We start from the raw sequence: 15,717 nt of genomic DNA, 5'->3' as shown, positions 1-15,717 counted from the left end.
CAGGACAAACTAATGAAATAATGTTGTGGCCTCATAGTTTTCGAGATGGCTCAATTGGCCAACCCCCGGCTTACATGGCGTATGATAAACAAACTTGGCGAGCGAATCAAGTGCACTTGTTCTGTTGACCAATAGAAACCAACGGCTTATGGGAGCCGTCTAAAGCAGGCTTAGAGTTGTAATTTCTAAGTGAAAAGAATTGGCATTTAAGTGGCGGGGTAACTAAAGTTTAGTGCGGCAACTGTACTTGAAAGTTTCCCTGACCGGATCACGTGCCGCGACTAATTTATGCAACAGAAGGCGCAGCCATTGATTGGTTGCCCCACCCACTTTGCAACCGGTTTTCCACCCATTTTGCACCCACCTCCCAGGCTTTTCTTCCCGTACAACTTAATTTGTGTGCCGGAATTTATGGATGCTGCACGTGCAAAAGGGCCTGAGTGGCCTGGGCCTCCCAGAAAGTTTTTTACCGCCTGATTTGTGGTAACAAAACTTTTTTGTTATTCTTTATTTGTTCCTTTTTGCCTTCGCCACGCAATTGTGAATTGCAAAACACAAAAATGGGCGCAGTTGAATTTATATTTTATTTGCTTAACCCGCAGAGCTGGAGAAGATTGTGCAAGACGAAGTCGACTACGAGTATATTTAGCCAATTGAAATGTACACAGAAAAGCTTAGCCCCCGACCAGCAATTGTGGCATACAATACATGTAAACTTTAATGTGGAGCCATAAAAACTATGCATTGTTTACCATGGAAACGATGCAGGGAAACGAATGGGAAAATGGTATCTGGGCTACGAGAGGAATTTCCCTAAAAATAAAGCAAAGTCTGCTGCATTAATGAACTTCAATTTGGGGCCAGATGCTGCACAGGAAAACGGTAGAGGAACCCGAAGCCCCATCCTTAGTTACCTGCCACCTAAGCAGATTTCATTTTAGATAGAGCAGACGTAAGCTTTTCCATTGAACTACGAGCATTGAAAACTCCCGGACAGCTGAAGAGCCGGAAAAGCCAACGAAAGAGGTTTAGGGAACGGCAACCGAAGGTGGAAATTGGGCTGCAGCACGAATTTTTATGCATTTGCATTTATCTTAAGTGGGCTTCGACGTGTAAACTGATTGGAGCAGTAATTTTTTAAAAGATTGAAGCTGACTGGGCGTCCGAAATTTATTTGGGCTTTTGTTGATCCATGCAGTTAAATGCCAAAGTAAAATATTAGAAAAGTCACAATCCGTTCATTGCCTTGTTTGCCGCAAAGCTCCTCTAAGCCACTCAACATCTGTATTTAAGCCAAAAGATGATTTTTTAGTTCAGCCATCTTTCTGAATATTTTAAAGTTATTCCTTGCATGTTCACTCAACTTTTAAGCACTTAAGTCGTTTTAAGACGGCAAGAAAACCCCAAACTCTCGAATCGCACTTCAATCAGGGCATTTATCTGAAACAACAATGGCTCGACTCCTTCGAGGGGCAAATCAGTCAAGCGCATTAAATTGAGCTATTGTTTTAGTTTAATTACATAATAATTGCCCTGTGCGTTGTTATTCATGTTTGTCTGCTGCTAATAACTGCAAGCAGCTTACGGGAAAAACCCACAACAACTCCGGCAAAGCGTAGTCAATGCAGGAAGATTGGCCACAGAAACTGGCTATAACAGGAGCTTCTGGCCTGCTCGGGACAAGATGGGAGGACAAAGGACCAAGACGGGCAATTATGTAAGACACAGCATGTGCTTATTTTGATTTAATTTGCCATTTAAGACTTCGCCCGCCCGTTATTTACATACTTGATTGGGAAAATCTTTATGTGCGAACTCGTTTGCTTGGAGGAGGAGCCATTTACCTTTTCGACTGGCAGCTTCCACATGTTCCCTTTGTTTGGCTCGAGAGTGGAAATCAAATTAGTAGCGTTGTAAAATGCATTTAAGTAAATTTGCACAAATTGCTCTTTGTTACGGCAGTGACTCAGCTGAAGGCAGGACTTTAAGGACAAAGTGGATATAGTTCATGGCAGAAGATACTTTAAGTCTTACGATCATGTTCCCGCAGGAAAAGTTGGATATAGCCTATAACAATTATTTAAATGATTAAATGAGTCTCGAGTCTTCGGGTGGAGACGTGTTTCTTTCAAGCTACGAATAGCAAGTTCTAAAAACTACAACAGTATAGTGAAAGTTAAACACAAAGTGTAAAGTGCAGTTTGCACAACTAACAATTATTGACTATAGTAATTATTTACTAAAATAAATAATTATTCCATATTGTTCTGGTAATTGTTATATGTGGACTTAGAACAATGAATCAAAACGACATACGTTCTCAGCGACAATGTGAACAAGACGAGCGCCGGCTCTCTTTACAACGCAACAATGCATACTTTTCTTTCGTCTCACCGCAAATCGGTGATCGAGCACCCTCACCTTCAACTAACTCGAAACTTTTGCCCTCAGCGAACGACAGACCGCGTTCTTGCTCTCCCTCTCTGCCTGCTTCGGCTCACAAGTCGTGGAGCGAAGAGACCGCCTCTCCTACCCCGCTCCTCTCGCAGCGCCAAACGACCGTCCCGGGTAACTGTAACACTGCAATAACGAGTGCAGTGACCTCACTGGCAACTGCCACAACATCAACTTCGTCAGCGGCCCAACTAATTATCGCTGTGCCAGCTGTAAATAATTCAGCAGCACTGACCGTTTGCAACAACAATAATGCACGTAAAGAAGAATCAAAACAAAAGCAGAAGTCGATTTCGACTGTGCAGACTGGCATGGATCGCTACATCCAAATCAAGAGAAAGCTCAGCCCTCAAAACAATAAGGCAGGTAATCAACCCAAAATCAATCGAACCAACAACGGCAATGAAAACTCTGCAGTAAATAATTCAAACCGATATGCTATCTTGGCTGATTCTGCGACCGAACAACCCAACGAAAAAACGGTAGGGGAGCCAAAAAAGACCAGGCCTCCACCAATTTTCATACGAGAACAAAGTACAAATGCACTTGTAAATAAACTCGTTGCTTTGATTGGTGACAGCAAGTTCCACATTATCCCACTTAAAAAAGGAAATATTCATGAAATAAAACTACAGATCCAAACAGAAGCAGACCACCGTATAGTGACTAAATACCTAAATGATGCTGGTAAAAACTACTACACATACCAATTAAAAAGTTGCAAAGGGCTACAGGTAGTACTTAAGGGCATTGAAGCAACAGTGACACCAGCTGAGATAATTGAGGCTCTGAAGGCCAAAAACTTTTCTGCAAAGACAGCTATTAATATTTTAAACAAAGACAAAGTTCCGCAGCCACTATTCAAAATAGAACTCGAACCAGAGCTCCAGGCACTAAAGAAAAACGAAGTGCACCCAATATACAATTTACAGTACTTGCTACATCGGAGGATCACCGTGGAGGAGCCGCACAAACGTATCAATCCAGTTCAATGTACTAATTGCCAAGAATACGGCCACACCAAGGCATACTGCACCCTTAAGTCCGTATGTGTTGTCTGTAGCGAACCTCATACTACCGCAAACTGCCCCAAAAACAAGGACGATAAGTCTGTGAAGAAATGCAGTAACTGCGGGGAAAAACATACTGCAAACTACAGAGGCTGTGTGGTGTACAAAGAATTGAAGAGCCGCCTAAACAAACGTATTGCCACAGCACATACATACAACAAAGTCAATTTCTACTCTCCGCAACCGATTTTTCAACCACCCCTAACTGTCCCAAGCACTACTCCAACAATTTCTTTCGCTAGCGCCCTAAAATCCGGACTAGAAGTGCCCGCCCCACCGACAAGAACTGCTCATTCCGAACATACACCGACAAACATCCAACAAACACAACAAAGTGGCATCGAAGCTATGATGCTATCCCTACAGCAAAGCATGAAAGACTTCATGACGTTCATGCAAAATACTTTGCAAGAGCTCATGAAAAACCAAAATATCCTGATTCAACTTCTTGTATCTTCAAAATCCCCATAATGGCTTCCCTACGGATATCTCTGTGGAACGCAAATGGCGTTTCACGGCATACACAAGAGCTCACACAGTTCATTTACGAAAAAAACATCGACGTAATGCTACTATCAGAAACGCACCTCACAAATAAAAACAATTTTCATATACCAGGATACTTGTTCTATGGTACAAATCATCCAGATGGTAAAGCTCATGGAGGCACTGGAATACTCATCAGAAATCGCATAAAACACCACCACTTAAACAATTTTGACAAAAACTACTTACAATCTACGTCCATAGCCTTACAACTCAACAATGGTTCAACGACTCTAGCCGCAGTCTACTGCCCACCGCGCTTTCCAATCTCTGAGGATCAATTCATGGAATTCTTTAACACACTAGGTGACAGGTTCATCGCAGCGGGTGACTATAACGCCAAGCACACCCATTGGGGATCTCGACTTGTGTCGCCAAAGGGTAAGCAATTGTACAATGCGCTTACGAAGCCAGAAAACAAGCTAGACTATGTATCCCCGGGTAAGCCTACATACTGGCCAGCAGACCCAAGAAAAATCCCAGACCTGATCGATTTTGCAATTACTAAACATGTCCCCCGCAACATGGTCACCGCCGAAGCACTAGCAGATTTATCATCAGATCACTCACCTGTTTTTCTAAATATGCTAACTCGCCCCCACATCGTCGACCCACCGTATAGACTCACAAATTTTAGAACAAACTGGCCAAGGTATCAAAAGTATGTCTGTTCACACATAGAACTAACGACGGCATTATCTACAAAGGAGGATATAGACAAGTCAACGGAAACTCTTGAAAACATTTTAGTTTCGGCTGCAAAGGCTTCAACCCCGCCAGTGACGTATGCAAAACCAAACTACATCAAAACTAATCGCGAAATCGAGCGGCTGGTATTAGATAAACGACGCCTACGAAGGGATTGGCAGTCTAATAGATCACCAATTACTAAGCACATGCTTAAGATAGCCACACGCAGGCTTACCAATGCTCTCAAACAAGAGGAAAAAAACAGCCAACGTTCATATATCGAGCAACTCTCTCCCACCAGCACTAAGTACCCTCTTTGGAGAGCTCACAGAAACCTAAAGACTCCAATAGCGCCAATTATGCCACTCCGAAGTCCCTCTGGCACCTGGTTTCGAAGTGATGAAGAAAGAGCCAGTGCTTTCGCTGACCATTTACAAACTGTATTCCGACCAAATCCCTCTACCAACACATTTATTCTCCCTCCTTTAATAGCAGCCAATCTAGATCCTCAAGAACCCTTTGAATTCCGACCATGTGAACTAGCAAAGGTTATCAAAGAGCAACTGAACCCAAGAAAATCGCCTGGCTACGACCTAATAACTCCAAGAATGCTCATTGAACTCCCAAAGTGTGCTATTCTTCACATCTGCCTGTTGTTCAACGCAATCGCCAAGCTTGGATACTTCCCTCAAAAATGGAAAAAGTCGACCATAGTAATGATTCCAAAGCCAGGAAAAGATAAAACGCAGCCATCATCATATAGACCGATAAGCTTACTAACATGTCTTTCAAAGCTGTTTGAAAAAATGCTACTCCTTCGGATTAGCCCTCATCTTAGAATAAACAACACACTTCCAACACATCAATTTGGCTTTAGAGAAAAACATGGAACCATCGAACAGGTCAACCGAATCACGTCAGAAATTCGTACTGCTTTTGAACATCGAGAATACTGCACAGCCATTTTTCTAGACGTCGCGCAGGCATTTGACAGAGTGTGGCTCGATGGACTTTTGTTTAAAATAATCAAGCTGTTGCCCCAAAACACACATAAGCTACTGAAGTCATACCTATATAACAGAGTGTTTGCAATAAGATGCGATACAAGCACTTCACGCGATTGCGCAATCGAAGCTGGAGTGCCGCAAGGCAGTGTACTGGGTCCAATCTTATACACCCTGTATACGGCGGATTTCCCCATAGACTACAATCTAACAACCTCCACGTTCGCTGATGATACCGCGATACTCAGTCGCTCGAAATGCCCAATAAAAGCCACGGCACTCCTATCCCGACACTTAACATCTGTAGAACGATGGCTTGCCGACTGGAGAATTTCAATAAATGTTCAAAAATGCAAGCAGGTTACCTTTACCTTAAACAAACAAACATGCCCACCACTGGTCTTGAATAACATATGCATTCCACAAGCCGACGAGGTAACATATCTGGGAGTTCATCTGGACAGGCGGCTCACTTGGCGCAAACATATAGAAGCCAAATCGAAACATCTTAAACTTAAAGCAAGGAACCTCCACTGGCTCATAAATGCTCGCTCTCCACTTAGTCTGGAGTTCAAAGCTCTTCTATACAACTCCGTCTTAAAACCAATCTGGACTTATAGCTCCGAGCTGTGGGGCAACGCATCCAGAAGTAACATAGACATTATTCAGCGAGCACAGTCAAGAATTCTGAGAATTATCACTGGAGCGCCGTGGTACCTTCGAAACGAAAACATACACAGAGACCTAAAAATCAAATTAGTAATCGAAGTAATAGCTGAGAAAAAAACGAAGTATAACGAAAAGCTGACCACCCATACAAATCCCCTCGCAAGAAAACTAATCCGAGTATGCAGTCAAAGCCGGCTGCACCGCAACGACCTCCCAGCCCAGCAATAAACTTATTAGGGCATTAATGAAAAAAAAAAAAAAAACTATCACTAAGTGAAAGTTAATTAAGTTAGATTAAGATTTGAACACTTATTGTTAGTCTCTTAACACAAAGGGAAGATTCAATAAATAATAAAAAAAATAAAAAAAAAAAAAAAAAAATTTATTTGATGATTTCACTCAGAACAAAATTAATTATAAAATTAAAGAACTGACTATGTGAACTACCCACTTTAAACGATCAAAGTGGGTTTATTCGTCTTTAACGACTCTGTTCTCGTGTTAATAAGAGTGCAGTTCAAACTGCATTTCAGCTTGGGCGAACTTTAAGCCACCGTTCTAACCCTTTCGCCTTTAACTCGATTTTTGCGGCCTTTAATTTGGCAGCCAGGAAACTTTGGCTTTCGGTTTTTCCTCCTGCGCGTTGGCAAGTGCCGTCGCTAAAGTTGACTTTGAACACTTTTACGTTTCGCTGATTTTTCAAGAGTTTCGTTTTCCTTTTTTATTTCTCGCTGCGGCTCTAGCCACATTTGACTCTGGCCCGGATCCTTCGGCTCTTTCAGATGCTGCCTGCTCCTTCGTCGTCACTCATTAGAAAAACGTTGCGAAAGTCGAAAAAAATGTGCACTACGTGTTGCAGGGACGAAAAAAACGGCAATGAAAACCCTCATGTAAAGTTTGCACTGGCAAAAAGTAAGCTGGCTCGCAAAAAAGCTGAAGATGGTTGGAAAACGACCAGGAAAAGTTTATTACAAAGTTTGGACTGAAACACGCGCCAAAGAAAGGAGAACGCAAACTAAAGTTTAATATTTGATTTAAAAGTTGATAAAATTTACTTTAGTCTGCACTCAATGCACTCAGCACGGTGTTATTTGTTTTTATTGAATTTGTTCAAATGTGTCTTGGCCAGATTCGTCCGTTCTTCGTCCTGTTTTTCGTCCTTTCCACGAGGTTTTCCTCTTTGGCTGCGCTGCACCTGGTTTGCGTCCCGGCTACCACGTGCATTTCCCATTTCGCCATGCAAATATGAAAGGCAAATGGGAAATGAAAGAAGAGGAGCCGCCGGTTCGCAACAAAAAACGGCCTGAAAATGGGAAAATTTTCAAATGCATTGTTTGCTGGCTTTGAAATGGAAAACACGAATAGTGCGATGAAGCGGGACAGAGCATGCCCATTGTTCTGAGTCTAGGATATTAAGGCAGTGGCGGGGTGGCAAAGGACTCACACAACAGGTATAAAGCCACAGGGGGCCACCAGTTTGGGTAATTAATGATGATGTTGTAAGAACAGGATCAATGGGAATCAGATGGCACAACAAGCGTAATGAAAGGGCAAGCAATGCAAAATGCTAAATCCTCCGAGGGGCATTTAATTTCGGCAATCAACACCAACTTAATATTTACCTAAAATAAGACTTATTAAAACTTTAAAAGGAAGAGCCTGCATTGAAACTCTTTAATAAGTTGCACACATATCACCAGCTGGGCAAATGTGACAACATTTTAACAGAGGCGGTTTTAATTTGCGAATTTCATTTTGACATGCAAATATATTTTCGTGTTTTCCGGCACCGCCAGCAGTTATTTGCCTTTCCATTCGAAGCGGAAAGAGCTTGCCAATCATAAACTTGCACCTAAACGTATAAACGGTCCCCCGGCCATCTAAAAAACACACAAAACTCGCATGCTACCCACTAATTTTGGATATACTTTTTATTGCATTCTTCTATTCGTCTATATTTGAACGGCAAATTGGCAAATTGAGTTTGTTAGTCCAAGCTCCTGCTCGTCAACTATATGGAAGTGTATATAGATACATATACGGAGAAATGTGCAATGCATTGCATGGCTTCGAGCTTCTTCATCTCAAATAAACCCAATTTGGCGCCCATGTCACATACGTCAGCGCGACTAAGTCACGCCCACTTTTGGGGCAAGTTCGCTGGCAATTTGTCAGCTATTTTTCCACGTTTTCTGTTTTTTTTTTTTGTTTCTTTCTCGCTTTCGGATTTTGTTTTTCGATTCTTATATTTTCTTAGCTGCATCACGTGCCACAGCGGCGCACGTTTAGCTGAGCTTATCATTTTCTCAAAGACTTTGTCTCCTGGCATCTCTAACTGGCAGTCCCTGCCGCCTATTTAATATGCAAAACGTCAACTAACCGAAAACTGACAAAGTTGAAATAAATTTTTATTTCATGGACCCGCTTTCAGTCTCTGTTTATATATCGGCAATGAACTTGCCGCAGAATCAGCGCAAGCCCCACGAAAATATGCCAAAGCCTTGGGGAGCCTTTGGTCCTGAAGAGCCGAAGGAGCCGAAAGAGCCTAGCGAAAGCATTTTTTGGCAAGCTTCTCACGTAGCAGACAGAAAAGTAAAGGAGAAAGAGACGGGATAAATTCACCGCTGGGAGGAATCTATGTGAGTGGAACGCGGAAACCCAAAACTTTTTAATTTTAATTTTAATTTCATAAATGCAGTGAAGTGCAGCCATCGCTGCAGCAGATTCGAAATCGTCGTCATCATCCCAATTCAATCAGAGGAACCGGCGGAGCAACTGCCACCTGGTGCCAAATTGCTTAGTGCGGCGGAAATCATCATTTTCCAACTCGTAACTGAATTGCGGAGCTGCCGCCGCAGCACGGATGAAAAAGTTTGTCATACGCCCCGTGGTACAGCCAACACGGCGTATGACGGATCCACCTTTCAAATGCACACCGCACTCAAAGCGTGCGAGCGTGTGTGTGTGGAATATTTTCACGTTGAGCCGGCATTTGCATATGCCGGATAATGGTCTGGCTTTAGTCGCTTCCCTCTGTTTTTCCATTTCCATTGCCATTTGCTTTTTTTGGTCGTGTAAAAAACAATTAACGCAAAAAATGGGAGTGACTCATGAGCCTTTGCGGATGAAATAATCAACGCTTAGATTTTTCCACGTTTCCAGTGGCATTTCGGTGGTGCGGTAAATGAGCAAAATTCCAAGGAAAATCAGCTAGTCATTGCCTAATGGAAGCTTTTCCCGCAGTTCCCATTTAATTCAAATTATTCAAGTTGGTTGGACAGCTCTTTTCGTTAAGCAAGACGTGCAAATCTATTGATTATCCAAGGTTTCTACTTCTTCTTCTAAAATTTGTGGAATGTCTCTTTTGAATTAAGCCCCCATTTGATATCAACTTACCATTTGCTGTTGATTCTTTGGCTTCTTGACCAAATCGGGCACCTTGAAGCTGGTAACCGCCTCGATAACCTCGGCGAGGAGCAGTCCATCTCGACAGTCGGCGGAGAGGTCTGTGACTTTTCTTTTCGATTTGGCACGTTCCAAGTAATAGTTGGCCCAGTCGGTGTAGATCTGAAATTAGATTAAAACATATGAATTTAAATGTTTTCTAAACGGAAACCAAATGGTGCATTCAAGTTGTAATTATGACTTCAGCCAGCACAGCTGTCCCCTGGTGCTGCACAAAATTGCAGTCTTTTGGCAATTTGGTTATCAGGAAATCATTAGCCATCCTGCCTTTCGGCCAACGGCAACATATGCACAAGGAGTTGAGCAAACAAATTAAAATAGAAGACATTTCCTCCCTGAGAGCCCTTGGAAGTCGTTAAGAAAATCTGTGCAACAATTTTGGCTAAACGAAAAATCCTTTTTATTCCTTGGCCTTATCCTCATCCCATTTCCATCTCCCTTCCCTCGCAATGTCCTGCAAGTTTCATTTGTTGTCTTTGGTCGTCCTTGGCCTGGTATATCCCTCATCCGTCTGACTTCCTAAATTTGGTTACATAAATTTAACTACAAGAAACACAAGTTTGTGATGCAATGCCGAATGGGTGTTTGGTCTGCGTGGGCTAGTTCGAATTTTAAAAGACTGTCAGATAGCAAAGCATAAAAGCTATCTATTAAAAAACTGGCAAAATTACCAGAAGAAAAAAAATTGCGAATATGAAAGATGCATTTCGGTTTGCTTATGCTTCTAGAGCAATCTTACATACACTTTCCTTTGCTAAACTTCTGATCTTCAGGGTATTTGAACTTTCCTTTTTGTTTCTGGCAAGGGCATTATTAGCTTCCCAGACATTGGCCCTCACGTCGTTAGCCACATCCTTACATAGTTTTATTGTGCCCCCTGCCAGTTGGCAATCCTAATGTGGCCCTCATCTTCCGGACTCCTCTGCATATGCATGCGACACATTTTATGTTCGCCTTGCTTGGCAATAAAAATATCTTGCATTGTACTTCTGCTATCTTCGCCAGCCTTCTGTTTGTCTAGCTGCCGTTCTGTTATTGTGCCTGCGTTCTGGCCCTCTGCTACTCCGCTATTTAGCCGTATTCCATTTCCGACCGAGTTACGAACGGGCTTTCCATCTCAAAGGGCCAGACACACAACAATGGACTTGGCCCAGGACTTTGAGCCGGCTTGCTAATGTAACTTTTTCCCCATTTTTCAGCTGCTTTCTTTAGGCTCTGGATTTGGCTTTGGCTTTGGCATTGGCTTTCCGAACAATAAACTGAAAACTTGTTAGTGGAAAATAGCCGGGCGAATGTCACGGTTACTGGCTTGTAGCTCATGGGCTGCAAGGACTGCCTCGGCGTGTGTATCTGAGAGATACTTATGTTTATGAAGCGACATTTTTTCCACTTTCCACACTCGCAGCGTAACATAAATTCAGTTAGCCTTGCTGAGCACAAAAAGCTACTCTTTTGCTAATTAATTTAGTTCCATTACTTGTGTCTCGTCCTTTATACAAACCTCGGCATAGTCACGCGTCAGGATGCCGTTGATATTATCACAGGACCCTTGGTAGCTCACACAGCGAGCCAACATTTTTTCCGCAGCTAAAAAGGTTCACTGATTGATGGAGTTGATTCCGTTTTTTATTTGCACTTTTTCACACATTTTGTTTGCATTTGCAGGGAGTCGCTTATCATTTGGAATGGCAAATGGCTTTAAATATTGATTTAATATTAAATTATCCGACAGCGGCAGGAAATAGTACAATTATACGAATTACTACAGCATTTCCATGAACTGATAGGGTGGCATCCAAATTCCATATAAACAAACATATAAAGGCTTAGAACAAAGCCCCAGAAAGCCCATTTAAAATGTCCCTAGTAATACACACACAAGAGAACAGAACCCATTTTTCAAACTGCTGTACTTATTACACATTATGCACCTTTCAACCACAGCCGTGTTTATGGGTAAGCCCTCTCAACACTTTTTACTTCCTCCAGACCGTTTCATAAATATTAAATTACTTCCAACGGCTGCCCGCAAGTAGAAATGCTGCGATGTAGAGTGTATTCTTTTCTTTATTTTGCAGCCCCATTAAAATGTCAATTATGATAAAGTTTTATTGGAACACCGAGCGCTGAACACATTAAGCCTTATCAGCGGGACCAGAATGGAGCCAGCTTCGGTAATAATAATAATAAAAAACATTAGGCAACATTTTCACTTTCACCCTTTTCAAAAACACTTCCCGTGCTCTAAGCAAATACCTGTTAACATTTGGGGAGTATTGGTTCCATGAGAATTTGAATTTAGAGGGGTTTATAAATATTAAAAAAGCTTCGCCAGCCTGCGACTTAAAATTATACTTAAAAAGAAAATATGATTTCAATTATATACTGAATAGCACGCATTGCAAATTGTATTTTACATGATTCAAGGGTATTTTAAACACCGTACACTTTATGCCTGTCGTGCACCTTTCTTATTATTTATTTTTTGAAGTTCCGTGTTGAAAATCACACGCCCACTTGGACAAACTAATTGAAAATGAAAGTGGCACCCCGAGCTGACAGAAACAGAGCCCAGCCCGCCATCATTTTGCCAACAACAGGTTGGTTGTTTGGTTGCTCCCGAACCCGCGTTCCGGAAATGGGTTTTTGGGCAGGACCCCGGTAGCCCCAACTTTCTGGGGGGAGGGTGCCGAGCTTATGCATAATTGGAGCTGACACCCTTGTCAGCGACAATTCAGATTTGTGTAGGCCAGGCAATTTTGCTGGCCTGATAAGTTTTAGTTTGGGGCTGAAAAGGGGTTGACAAATCGTCCAGGAAATCAATTTCGGTATTGGGGGTATGAGTTCGGGTAAGAAAAAGGTCAAACAGCCATTTAGGAAATGAAAAAGCAGCCACGCCCACCATCCGGGCGCCCTTATCTAGTGTGTGAACATTTTTCGGGGGTTGAGCGGTGGGTTTGTGTGAACTTTAGCCCCGAAGTACTTTACTTTACTTTCTGTGAAATGTCAGTGAAATGTCGGAATAAAAGTAATGCTGATAAAATTTTTATAGCTTGTCAGAAATGTGCAAAAAACAAAAATAACCGCCCCCGAGGGCTTGCTGTCGCTTTCCCTGTTCCTTCTGTTCTTTATCAAAAATGTCGCGACTTTGGTACTTTACTTTATTGGAATTTGCATGGCAACATCCAAAGTGGCAGGTGATTTTAGGGGCGTGGCGGGGAGCTTCGCGTCAAATTTATGTTAAATCGAACGCCCATAAATGGGTCTGCAGGCTGTTAAATAACTCCATCGATGATGTGCGCCGTGTGCCCAAGTGGGTTCGGCTATCTCGCAGTTAGCAGTCGCTTTAAGCCGCTTTAAGGATTGCCCAAAAGCCTCTGAGTGCCAACTCAGGTGTATGAGATCCTGCCACTCGGCACAATGCTAAGTAGATTCTAATCAGTGAGTTTCAGGAGTTCAAATCATTCTAACTTTAATACATTTTTGGAATTTTAGGAATATGATCTTATGTCTTTCCAATAATAAATTATTAAGCATATGCTTAAAAGTATGACGCGCGGTGTAAATGGATTTTCGATATTAAGCCTCTCAGATACGTCGCTCTTGAAAATTCGAACATGCTCGAATGGCATCCAATGACAACCTGTTGTCAGCCTTTGATAATGGAGCTCTCCGAATCCCATCTTCCCCTCGGCGGGGCATTTCACCCAGTAATATGAGCAAAACTCACCCCAGGATGCGGCTTTGTAGTCAGCATCCCCATATAACCTCATTAATTTGGATTGTATTATCGGCTTTTATCGCATTCGACCCCACATTTCAGGCATCTTCACCTCCACCTGGAACTCAATTTGCCCGAAACTCAATGAAGGCCTTGGCAGATGAAGAAGAAATCAAATCACAGACGATTGACATTTGAAAGTAATGTCAAAACAATCTCGGACACCTTTTGCCCGGCAACTTTGATTTGGACGGACTTGAAGAAACGGGAAACGGGGAGAAATTCAAGGCAAGTGGACTGATTGCGCCAATGTGTTGATGTGCCCAATCAACTGCGTTTCTGAGTTTCATATTAAAGGCGGGTCCGTTAACATGGCCAAGAGGGGGGAGGCACAGAATGTGACATCATTTGGGATGGGTCAATCGCATAAGAGGGCAATAAAACTGCCCCTCTGAGCGACAAATGTGCCTTTAATGCTTTAAAGTGAGTTTACAGATTGCTACCGATAAAAGCTTTTAAATTCATGTTTCCCTTTTATGAACTATAAATACTTTATGATGCAGTGATAATATTCCTAAATGAAACATTAAATTAAGAAAAATACCAGAAAAGCAAACAAGTTAAACAAAGTTTCAGTTACAATACAATATTTTTGTACTTTTATATTTGCAGCCCATATAATTCAAAGTAATCTATTTATTCAAATGTAGCAAAAAATTACCATGAAAATAAAATGTAAAAACGTTATTACCAACATTGCAGACAATATCTGCAGGCCAGGATTTCTGTTTTTTATACGCTGCAATAAATTCCAAGTCCAGTGCCATTTGCTGCTCATATGCAGCTTTTCAATTTCGATTGTAGGATTTTAAATAAATAGGCAATTCAAGTGTTTTATGACACTGAAATGGACGGCAGCCCTTCTCTCGTTTTCACAAAATCATTCCCCACCGCACTTTATCGCCTACAAAGGCCAATAAACTAAACCCTTGTCTCCGCCATTCGAAATTCGAATCCCCTCCCCTCCGCCATTCAAACATTTGTGTAGGTGTGTCAAGTGAATGAAAAGCCCAAAGTGATTATGGGCAATTTCCACAGCCCACGCAGAAGAATTCGTGAAAGAGACTTCTGAATTGAGTATTTCTATTCGCTTTTCTATGCTGTCGTCCCGTCCATTAATTGATAACAATTCGTGACACAATTAATGGAAAACTCGCCTCAATTCTTTTATTACCCATAACAACTGGGCGAAACTGAAGGCAGAACAAATAAACAAGAACATAAGTTGAAATCAGCATTTCTGCTGATGGGCAAAAGGAAAAAACGCGGAAGGAAAAGTAAAAGTTCAGACAGAAATGCTTGTCAACTGTCACATAAATAAAATATATAAATTTATTTTTTTGGCAAAGCCAAGCGGAAACTCGGAAAAGCCCTCCTCCTCCTCGTTTAGCGATTGTCAAGAAGGAAAAGGTGAGGGATGGCTTGTCGCTTTTAATAATGACAACTCATCAAAAATGTATATGACCCAGTTGCCCGGATCCACGCACCCCCCACGAATCAACCAACTAAAATATGCCGAAAAAAAGGAACAACTTTTCCAAATAAAACACAAACGGATCCAAAACAAAACCCAAATATATATAAAAATATATATCATCCCGCAAGTTGGCCAAAACTTTGCCTTGCTGTTCGGCTAAAGTGCCGCCAGCACTTTCATGGCAATTGGATAAGGTCCTTAGGGGGAGGGGGCGGGTGGTGGAAGGATATCCCAGCTGGGGCTAAGTGCGGAATTAGCGATGCACGGGGGTCGGTGGCCCCAAAAAGCATCGGGGGAGCATTTAAGGGTCAGATAAGTGGCAGAATATAACATACATACATGGCACAAGATACGATCGGAATTTATATTGATTGATAATAAGTGTTTTTGAATTTTGAATCTATCAATGTGGGAAATCAACTTAGCAAACTTCAATTAATCAAAGCTAAAATGTTTTCGCACATGCTTCTCTTAATATAAACTTGGGCACAAATAATTGTATCAATTAAATCAAACCTGATCCAAAAAGTTAACAATGTTATTCAAGCCTCCATTCGTGTC

General features: G+C 41.9%; 1 protein-coding gene across 5 annotated transcripts in view; it reads right to left on the bottom strand.

Moving 5' to 3' along the window:
• The window catches only part of LOC117147746 (protein sickie), a 154,552-nt gene that overhangs the window by 94,415 nt on the left and 44,420 nt on the right, over window positions 1–15,717 (bottom strand). For 3 of the 5 annotated variants that reach the window (XM_033314771.1, XM_033314790.1, XM_033314754.1), the window contains exon 2: window positions 9,830–10,000. In XM_033314771.1, coding sequence (XP_033170662.1) covers window positions 9,830–10,000 — 171 coding nt within the window. Of the gene's footprint in view, window positions 1–9,829; window positions 10,001–11,399; window positions 11,490–15,717 lie in introns of those variants that run through there. The other 2 variants (XM_033314763.1, XM_033314781.1) reach the window with 1 other exon arrangement.

The sequence above is a fragment of the Drosophila mauritiana genome, chromosome 2L (genome assembly GCF_004382145.1).
Source record: "Drosophila mauritiana strain mau12 chromosome 2L, ASM438214v1, whole genome shotgun sequence".
Lineage (NCBI taxonomy): Eukaryota > Metazoa > Arthropoda > Insecta > Diptera > Drosophilidae > Drosophila > Drosophila mauritiana.
The sequence above is the reverse complement of the archived record's forward strand: the minus strand, read 5'-3'. Positions and strand labels throughout refer to the sequence as shown.